Source organism: Cotesia typhae, unplaced genomic scaffold, assembly GCF_013202065.1.
Source record: "Cotesia typhae breed Kobodo isofemale line unplaced genomic scaffold, CoteBio_Ctyphae scaffold_13, whole genome shotgun sequence".
NCBI lineage: Eukaryota > Metazoa > Arthropoda > Insecta > Hymenoptera > Braconidae > Cotesia > Cotesia typhae.
The window spans coordinates 4243129-4254273 of record NW_027423774.1 but is presented as its reverse complement, the minus strand read 5'-3'; the positions used below and the strand labels follow the sequence as shown (position 1 = coordinate 4254273).

The window sequence follows — 11145 nt, the reverse complement described above, 5'->3', positions numbered from 1 at the left end:
TTTTTCAAAATTATTTTTCTAATTTTATATTATGAATTATGTTCTTAAAGCAAGAAAAAAAAAATTTTTAAGAAAAAGAGAATTATTGATAACATTAAAGTTAGCTGAAATTTCTAATTTGTTTTTTTTTTTTTAATTTTTAAAAATAAAAAAAAAATATATTTTTTAAAAATTGCACTTAAAGTTTTTCCCAAATTAAATTTATCTTTTTTGCACTCATGATTACAAAGCTATTGTAATTTTATGTTTTTATTTTAAACAAATAAGAATTTCGAAAAAAATGCTCTGCTACGAAATAGATAATTAAAAAATCTACTACATAGCAGAGTTTTTTTTTTTTTTCAAAATTCGTCTTTTCTAATTTTCTTAAATTTAAACTATCATTTGTGTGGTTTTGATAATTTTTTAAATTAATTCCGTGATTTTGAAAATTTGAAAAAATTTTACATCAACGTTTTTCGACCCTTATTCTTCAAATAATTTTTAAGCCGTAAAAGATAGCTTAAATCTATTAAATTTAAAATTAAAATTCACATAATTATCTTCAAAATATCACAAAAATATTAACGTGTTTTTTTAATCTTAATAACTCGCAAAATAATCAGAATAAATTAGAATATAAACATAAATACCTAAAAAATTAAAAAATCATTCATTATATTTAATTCAATATATATTTATATATTTATGTAACAATTATAAAAACTAATGTCTTACATCTCACACTTAATAGTATGCTTTCTAATATGCGACTAAATCTGTCAGATAATCTAACAAAGAATAATAATAATAGCTTTAGATACATAACATAATCATAATTATGACATACTTGTAATCTGTAATTAAAACTACTAATTAAAAGTTCAATATAATTATAATAAAAAAATTAATTACTTGCTTTAATTGCTAATTACATATTTCATGCTTAAACATGTTTATTATCGATTAATATTAAAGTTAAAACCATTATCCTATTTACTGTCGTATATTTACACAATAACTCGATTAATTATAATAATAATTATCAAAGACCTTTTTTTTAATAATAACAATTAATAAAAATGATTACTCATATTTTTAAACAAATTTGGTATCGCTTGGAGTTTTGTGACTATCTTTGGTAAAAAAAAAATTTTTTTCGTATCAAATTTCTAATTTAAAAAAAAAATATATTCAAATTTTTTTTTTTTTTTTTTAATTTTTTCCAATTTTTATCATTTCATTCCGCAATTTTTTAAAATAAATTTTGCACCACCTTAAAAAAAGTCAATTTAATTTTATGTACAGAGATAATTCCTAAATTCCCTCATCGAAGATCTAATAAATTTAATTACAATTCTACTCATAAAATAATTAATAAAAAAAGTTTAATTTTACGAAGATATTGAGACGACAGTAGGCCGCTCTAGATGATTATTGTCGAGCATAAGTTTGCTGGTGGTGGAGGTCGGAGAGGAGTTCCCCAGGGTGACAATGTGGGGTGAAGTGAAGTGATGGTCCGGCGAGTGATTAACTGACAGCAAAGGCGAACCCTTGTTTGAGGGCGAAGAGCACTCAACTTTCGGCGAATGACACTCGAGGAGCTGTTGTTGGTGCTGCTGGTGTTGCTGGTGCTGGTGCTGCTGCTGCTGGGAGGCGAGTATGTCGTAGTAGACCTGCGGGGTGGACTGGTATGAAATTATCCTGCTGTTTGATTGGCCGTTTCCGCCGTACAGCGAGCTCGTGTAGGACTGGTTCATGTTCAGGTGGCTCATCCTCGCTTCAACGTAGTCTTTAATTAATTTTTTTCAATTAAAATATTTTATTGTAATCAAGTGATATTAAAAATTTGTTAAAAAAAATTTTTTTGTCAAATTGCCTTTAATAAATATAAATTTCTTATATCATTCAATCAGTCATCAATTTAAGTGAAAAAATCCCGGAATAGTCAGACGTTAATAAAATAATTAATTTTAATTAAATTTATAATTTTACCTGGTTCTAATTTTATATTGTTATTGGTAACACTGGAGTTGTTATTATTGTTGTTGTTATTAATGACACATGATGGAATATTGTGGTTGATCGGGGTGTCGGAGGACTTCATGCCGCCACTCTTCGGTTTTCTCTTTCGCGTTTGGATGTTGTCTTTCTTCATTGCCAGCGGCCTATTAACGTTGTGCAGCTTATAGTACAATCCGCAGGCATTGCAAACTGGCTCTCCGCAAGTGTTTCTGCGCCAGAGTGATGTTATTGTCGTCTGACAGTTGCTGCATGACAGACCTACCCGCCTTGATGCCGACTAGACACAAATTTTCTTAATTATTACATGGGTAAATTTTTTAAGTATTTTTATTTGTCAACCCTTCATCGATGTTTTTATTAATTATAATTTTTTTTTTTTTTTAATTATAAAAGTAGAAAAAAAATTATTAAATTATTGAATAATGAATAAATATCAAAAAGTTTTGCAATGCTTTTTTTTCTAAAAAGAATTTATTTTTTTTTTTAAAAGAAAAATTTTTTAGAAAAAGACAAACCAAATTTTTATGATAAATTTCTTGAAAATAAAAAAATGCTTGATACCTCTTATTAATTAATTTTTAATATTAATAATTTCTTTTTTTTTTTTTTAACAAATATTTGTTTGACAGTCAATTATATAATTATTTATATTACCGACGCGTTGCTACCAATTTAAAAATAAATTTATAAAGAAGAAACAAATATTTTTTATACACAGAAAAAAGTAAACTAAAATTTAGTTAATTTTTATAGTTTCAAATTCTCACTTAGTGATATTTTAACATTTGAAACAGTAAAAATTGTACTCTTAATAGTATATTACACACCGAGGGAAGTAAAGTAAGAAATGTCTCAGATCACATGTAATTGTTGGCCGAGGCGAAGCCGAGGTCAACAAACATGTGATCTGAGGCTTTCTTATTTACTTCCCGAGGAGTGTATACTATTTTTTTCCCTGACGAAGGTGTAAAGCGGAAACTTTGTTTAGCGCAGCGGGGCTAAAGTTGACGCTTTACACCCGGAGGGGAAAAAAATATATATTTTACCGGTCCAAGCAATTCAATAATTATAGTTTAATTTTTAGCATTGCGTTTAAAATTTACCATTTTACTTCGTAAATATTGACGTTGCTTGTATTAAAAATTTAGTAATTGTATTTTATACTTTTTACATATCATGCGATCATTTTTTCGATACAAAATGATAAATATTACATAGCAATTATTAAAATCACGATTTTACTGTTTGAAATGGTAATTTTTAGCAGTTGATAATTACTTATTACAAATCGTCTATTATTTATTACAGTTTACTTTTTTCCGTGTATAAAAAATGATCCGTTAATTTTTTTAAATGTGTATTAAGAAATAATTTATAAAAAATACCAAATTAAAAAAACCATATCCCTAAATTAGTGTAAAAAAATTAGAATGAAGGGTTGAGATAAATAAAAACATTTAAAAATTACATGCAATCAAATGAAGAGGTACCATGGGTATAGTGGCACCTCAAAAGTGTAAAGAAAAAAAATAAGAGAGTAAAAATAATAAAATGTTAAAAAACAAAATGATAAATAATTATTAATTAGTTATTATTTTTTCGGAAGGTTTGATGACACCTACCAAGCGGCGGCTCGATTTCTCCTCGAGGACGCGACGGGTGCCATTATACCCATAGAAGCCTTTGTAGAATTCGCCCGGGTCCGCCACTGAAACAGACAGGAGGCCAAGCGTTAGGGTCATTTATTCTCAAAAATCTCAAACCACTAAATCACTAATCACACCGAGTACAAAGAACAAGAACAATGGGGGAGGGAGTGCGCGATGAGAGGCAGCACGGGCGAATTTCCACTCAGGCTCCTGGTCCAAAAAAATTTCTCTCTTTTTTTTTCTTTATTTTTTTTTTTCAAGAGGTTTGTTATGATTTTTTTTGACGAGCGAGCCTCTGCTTACCAGTCGCCGTGGTTGCTTCACGAGTGGCCGGTTCATTCCATTCATCTTGTGGTAGAGGCCGCAGGCGTTGCAAAGGTAGTGTCCCGTGCCGTCTCTTCGCCAAAGGGGGGTCGATATTGCCCCGCAGTTCACGCACTCGCGACCCTCCGTAAAGTATTCCGCATCGATGTTGTGCACTGCAGGTTTTTTTTTTTTTTTTTTTTTTTTTTTTTTTTCAGTCTTAATCTAAGATTTTATTTAATTTGAGAATTTTATTTAACGTTTCATATGCTGGCACATAATTATTTACTGTGTAAAAAAATTATTAAGAATTTTTGTTTTAAATTCAAAATAAAAATTACTAGTGACAATTTTTTTTTTATTAAAGCGAAAATATTGGTTGTATAAAAGAATTTTTTGAATAAAAGTTTTTTAAAATTTTATACTCTCTCTTAAAAAATAATTTATTTTTATAAAAACCAAGTAGTTTTTTTCAAAGTACATTATTTATCTTAATTGAAGTACACATTTCAATTTAAAAATTGCTTCATAATATTAATTACATATATTTTAGATTTTTCGGACTTTGTACCCGGTCATTAGAATTGAGTTGCGAGTCATTGTCATTAGTAAGCCATTTTTATTTAGCCCTAGGTGCTATCCTAATACGACCAATTGGCCATGGCTGTTTAATTAGTTTGAATTAACTGAGCGAATAGCGTCAACCTAATTTTTTTTATATATAATTACGTTTTAATTACTGTGAAATAACAATTCAAGGTCCTACACGTACCTGTATTTTATTTTATAGTAAATAATTATGGAAATTACTGAATAAGTATTTAAATTTTTTTTAAAGGGCTTTTTAATTTCTAAAATTTCACTGCAGCTGTTTTAACCGGCCGCAAGATTATTGGCAAGACAGATATGATTATTGATTGCAATATTATCTCTCAAAATTTTAATTTTAAATTTCTTTTATGATTTAAATTTTTGTTATTTTTTTTTTAATTTAAAGAAAGTTTTTGCAAGACAATTCTTGCATGAGAAAGCAATAAAATTTTTTCTACTCAATCAAATATTAATAAAGACAATAATTATCTTGGACAAAATAAAATTTTCTTGAATGAAAAAAAATTTTTGGATTGAGAAAAATTTTACTTGAGCCAAAACTATTTTGATATTTTGGAATTATATTATTAGTTTGACCTCCAAGTATGTTACAATATCTTTAGACGTAATTTTTACCGACTAAGACGTCTGATCAATTTGAAAATTTGTGCACGTACACAGAAAAAAATCTTCTTGAATCAAGCATATAATTTTGAAAAACTTAATCTTCTTGATTTGAGTAGAAAAATTCTTGAAATAAATAAATTTTTCTTGATTCAAGACAATTTCCCTCTTCAAAATTAATTTCTTGGTTCAAGAATTTTTCTCTTAATCAAGTTAATTTTTTTTTTTTTCAATTTATCAAGGACCAATGACGATACAATAATTTAATATATTTATTTTATTGTCCTGACCAGGATAAAAAATTGCAAATAAAAGCAGTAAATATTACAATTTAACGCTTCTAGTTTTTAATTATTCCCTTCTTTTTAATTTGTCTTCCTATTAAATTTTGTTTTTTACTTCCTTTACTTCTAGTTTTTTTTTTTTTAGCATTTTATTCTACAATTTAAACAAAATAAAATGAATTCATCTTAAAAAATATAGATTTTTGTCTTAAGATTTTAGCACTAAAAATTTTAAAAATAAAATATTTGAAATAAAAATGATTAATTTGTATTTTATAAAAAAATAAATTTAAATATATAATCATTAAAATAAAAACTTGTGGATAAATTCCATTACTCAAGGGTACTTTACATAAAAGTAATCTACTATAGTAGCAGAACGGAAGACTGAGAAATTTCAGTCCAGGGGACAGGAATAGGACCTGAATCTGAATCGTATAATAAAGCGAAGCACAAGGGAATTGATACATATAAGTACGTACACATCGTGAAAAAAGTACGAGTGTGGGCGGAAAAGTGTTATCTCGGCTTCCGGCAATAGCTGATAGCGGAACAGACACGTTACATGTAATATAGTATCAGAAAAAACGAACACTGCTCTTTTTAAAAAAAAAATATATGTTATATATTAGTGCTCTTGAGTTTTGTTAAGCTTTTAAATATTTTGAAAAGCAGTGGTACTTTTAGTATGTACCTGCATTCCATAAAATACGTACTAATGTCGACAATATTATCAGAAATTCCATGCAACCGCTGCGTGACTTCGATGTCATTAAAACTCACTTAAAGATTATTGGCTAATATAATATTTTGTACTTAAATAATATCTTTTATTTTTTTGACCTCAATAATTTTTATTTTCAGCCGACGGAGGAAAAAATTATTTAAATATTTTTTAAAAATTCTTACCAGAAAATTTTAGTTTTAAAAAGCTTCATTAATTAACCAAACAATTTTGAGTGGTTTTTAATTATTTTTAATACAATCTACACAAAGTAATTTATGCTAGCAACCTACAGTCACTGTGTGACTGTCGAGATTTAATTCCAAATTAAACTATAAAAATTTTTTTAAAAATAATAATATGCTCGTAAAAAAAATTTTTTTTCTCTCTCAATTATTAAAATCATAATTAACTATCACTAAAAAATATCAAACCCAATTTACAATAAATAAATTGTTCTTAGTCTCTTAATTCGATTAATTAATTTTTGTCATATAACTACATTAACGTGTACAAAAAAAAATAAATAAATAAACAAAATTTGTTTATCGCTAAATTCTAATTTATTTATAACTACTTCGAAAACTTATCATAATAAATTAACTATTAGTGAGAATGATATGAAACATTGAAAAGGCATAACTTCAGGTCAAAACCTTTCTAATGATATCAAATTTAACCATAAAAACCCATTTTATCATATAAAAATACTGGCCACAAATTTTCTATTAATAATATAGATAAATAAGAATTTTATTACTTTCTTATATTTAGTATTTGTTCAGAAAAATTATTAAAAATAAATCTAAACGACTAAAATTAGCAACACAAAAAAGTCCGATTTTCAAAAATTAATTAATAATTAATAATTTCAGTAATTTAAATTCTTTCGTCAAAAAATAATGCCTTGAAATATAACGAGAAAAAATATTTAGACTAACGCATAATTAATATTAAATAAAACCAAAGGCTAATGTCCTGAGATGCTTAGAGGGTTCATTGAATAGTTTTAGCATCGGATGCACATTCCTCAGGACATTATACCGGCGTCAGTGAGACGCCGAGAGCAATCTGAGGTTAAACTTTACGCAGTCGTCATCGTATTTTTCGCTCGTAGCTTTACTTATGTAATATCCAGTTCCAATTCTGCTTAGTAATTTCAATCTTTTTAACTGTTTAGTCTTTTATGTTTAATAAAACCTTTTATCCTGTAATTCAAAGCTCATTTTTTTGATTAATTAATTTTAAATTAAAATTTCTTATAAAAATTGAATTTTTCCTCAGTTTTATTAATTATTAAATTTTACTCAATGATTAAATCGTATCTTCTCCTTTAGAGTTAAATGGTACCAAAATAATATGGTTTCATCAACATTATCATACTAGCTTTTGAATCATTTGATGACACATTTTATTCGTAATTTTAGTAAATTTAGCAATTTCTTCATTTTGTATTTTGTTACTTTCTGTCAGAACTCGAACATCGAATCAGAACTTGTAAATACTTGAAACCACTTAAATCTGGTTTTTTCTGTGTACCCTCCCTTACTCTCATTATTTTTCGAATAATAATGAAATAAAATATTAAATTATAAGTTTACTATTGTTATATTAGTCCACATTTCAACAATAATTAAATTAAAATAAGTTATTTTTCTTACGAAATTACTAATTATGTTGATTGTTCTGATAAAAAAGTCGGAATTATTTTTTTTATTATTCATTAAATTTCCTTGAGGTCTCTGACTTAAAAATAAATAAATAAATTATTTTTTTTTTCTTAATGACAGAAAAATAAATATTTTTATTTCAATGAATTTAGATGTGAGATAGGCTAATTCCCATTGAACTTTATTAATAGTTATTACTAATGTGTTACGAAAAAAATTAATTATCATAATATTTTAATCGTTACAATTTATAATTACTTCTTACAAAATTCAAGAATTTATATTCATTAAAAAAAAAAAAAAAAAAAAACCAATCGGCTTAATTTCTAAAAACAAATTTTTGAACCCGTAAATAAATTATTTAAATTAAATTTTTATATTAAAATAATAATTTTTATTTGAAATAATATTCGTCTAATTTATCAATTTTTTCAAATTTTGTAACAAAAAATATCGAAATTCTATCATAAAATTTACTCCAAAAAATTAGGATGTTTTAAAAAAAATTTTTTTTAAACAATTAAAAAAAATGAAGAAAAAACTTTGAAAAATTTTGAAACATTACTTCATTTAAAATCGAGAAGTCCCAATGCGCCTTGCCTTAGGTGCCCAATTACACTATTTTGAATACTTAATTACTGGGATCATAAACTCTGGTGACAATAATTACCCAATTTATAAATTATCGTGATCGAAAATTTTTTTCTAAACTTCATGCAAGAACTCATTAAAAATTAATAATTATAATCAATAAAATAATTGATAACCCGTATCGCAGACCAAAAAGTCGAGCCCTAAAGCCCAATGCGTCATTCAAATGTAAATAATAAATAACAATTTAATTACATATTTAAGAAATCATTTCTCTCGAGTGAAATATATAATTATATTTTATTTTCTCGAGTCTTGTAATTGATGATAATTGATAATAAAGTTTATCAAGTTCACGTGTTTAAAAAAAAAATTAAAAATTTATTATTTACTAAATAATTATTATTTTAATGAAATGGAAAGCAAAGAAAAATTGAATAATTTATTGGATAAGATAAAACGCGAACAGAGATGTCGATTAAATTTGTGAGCAAATTAAACAAAATTAACTTATTAACGCAAACATATATATAATAAGTATGCGTATGTTCCAATGTGGATAATGTATTATTATACACACAAACATAATAAGAATGATTAGATACTCTAGGTGTCGTTGACTTGAATATCGAAAAATTATCGTACGGTGTATTTCGGATAAATATTACTCTATCAACTTTTGTGTATACTACACACTACCAGCTGCGTATCGTTCGTAGACATAACTTGATTACAACTAAATAAAACCCAGTGTCGAGGTCATGGTTTTCAATTGATCAATTTTGTTTTGCTGTTTGTTTTTTATGTACTGTGTTACCTTGGCTACTTTGATTTTTTCAAGTACAAATTCAACAACATCTTCAAGTTCAAGGGTAGCACATGTGAGCTTCAATTTTTAGCATCTGTACTCACAGAATTTATGAGTATAAAAAATATGAAAACTACAAGGTGTTTTTCAAAGGGATAATAACACTTGTACAAACTTATTTTTGTTTTATTGAGTGTGTTTGATTAAGTAATTATTTTTACCGGAGAATTTTTAATCATTAGTTAAAAAATTATGACACTGAACTTGGCAGACATTAAAAATTATTTTAAAATTTTATAATAATGCAATTATTATTAAAAAAATTAATTCAAAAGTTTCACATGTGAAAATTGATAAAAATTTTTAGAAGCATTTTTTTTTTTTTATTGTAATTGAATTTTTGTTAAAATTTTTAAAATAGACAGCTGACGGCTAACTTCAGCATTATAAAAAATTAATTTTATAGAAAAAAATTTTTTAACGTTAAAATTTTATTTATTATTGAAAAATCTGACAATGTTTTTCGAGCTTATCTAAGAATAACTCCAAATTTAAAATAAGAAAAACAAAAACAATTACTGTGGAAAAAAACAATTGTAGAGGTCTACATTGGTACAATAAATTACCATGTAATATTATAAATGACGAGCGATTAAATAAATTTAAATAGAACTAAAAAATCATATTATAATAATGTTAATAGTTTTTTTTTTTTTTTATTGGATTTATCTATTCAAAAAAAATTATTTTTGTTTATCTATATTGTAAATAGCAAAGATAACAAACAATAAATATTATTATTATCATAATAATTAAATTAGAAAATTCAAATTTAGTTTTGATAAATTTTAACTTGCAAAATTTTTTGTAACTTTAAACGGTGTTTTTTTTAATTCATCATTTTTTATTTAATTTCACTTCAATTTTTTGTAGTAATTACCTCCAATTAGCAATTGATAATTATTTGATTTTATCTTACAAATAAATTGGTAGAAAAAAAAATTTTTTTCAGAAATTTCACTAATAATTGTTTTATCTAAATTTTTTTATTAAAGCAAAATGTAAAATTTGACCATCTGTTAATTTTAACATTCAATTATTTTATCTTTAATAAAATTAATTTAACCTTGTTTTCATCGATGAATTTACTAAATTGATTATGTCTATAAAAAATTAATCTACAATAAAAAAAAAAACAATCCAGTTTCTAATTTTTTTCCTTCAAAAGACTTATTATTATTATCAAATAAAATTTTATACAATTATAAAATTATTAAATAACCGATAAATCAAATCGATAAACAAATATCATATCTATGCTACTCATAACATGACAAGTGTTAAGTTGACTAGATTAAAAAAAAAAAAAAAGTACCTAAACAAAATTTTGCACATAAATGTGAATGAAAGTTTTTCAAGATTGACATGATCACTTATCGTTCATAATTTATCATTAATTACTGTAATTACTGCAATAATAATGATAAAAATTTTTGAAAATATTGATTTTATTTGTTTCAAAAGTTAAGCGTTGTCGTCAACTTTTTTTAAACCCGATAATTGGCAATAAACTACATTTTGTTAAGCAATAGCTCGTCTAGCCGTCTTCAATTCATTATGAATTGATCTTTATTAAGTAAAGTATTTATTTCGAAATAATTGGTACTATTTAAGTGCTAGAAATTTTTTGACCGGGGGTAATAAAAAATTTTTTTACGCTATTTTATAACGGGAATGTAAAAGTTTTTCAAACTTACATAATATTTATTTAGTTATTTGTTTATTTGATTCGAATGCCAAAGCAATGGCCGCATAGCAAAAATACACAAAAAGAAGAGTATAAACAGATCTACCTGGATATTTTAACAATGAATGGATTATGGCTAATAGAACAGTG

At 25.3% G+C, this 11145-nt stretch overlaps 1 protein-coding gene across 3 annotated transcripts in view; it reads right to left on the bottom strand.

Annotated features, from left to right (window-relative positions):
• Positions 1 to 655: 655 nt before the first annotated feature.
• LOC141534002 (uncharacterized) overlaps positions 656 to 11145 on the bottom strand; it is a 44863-nt gene continuing 34373 nt past the window's right edge. The window contains exons 6-8 of one of the 3 annotated variants that reach the window (XM_074253136.1): positions 3957 to 4132; positions 1975 to 2281; positions 656 to 1759 (exon numbers count right to left, since the gene is read on the bottom strand). In XM_074253136.1, coding sequence (XP_074109237.1) covers positions 1374 to 1759; positions 1975 to 2281; positions 3957 to 4132 — 869 coding nt within the window. In that variant the 3' untranslated portion in view covers positions 656 to 1373. Of the gene's footprint in view, positions 1772 to 1974; positions 2282 to 3626; positions 3713 to 3956; positions 4133 to 11145 lie in introns of all 3 variants that reach the window. The other 2 variants (XM_074253135.1, XM_074253137.1) reach the window with 2 other exon arrangements.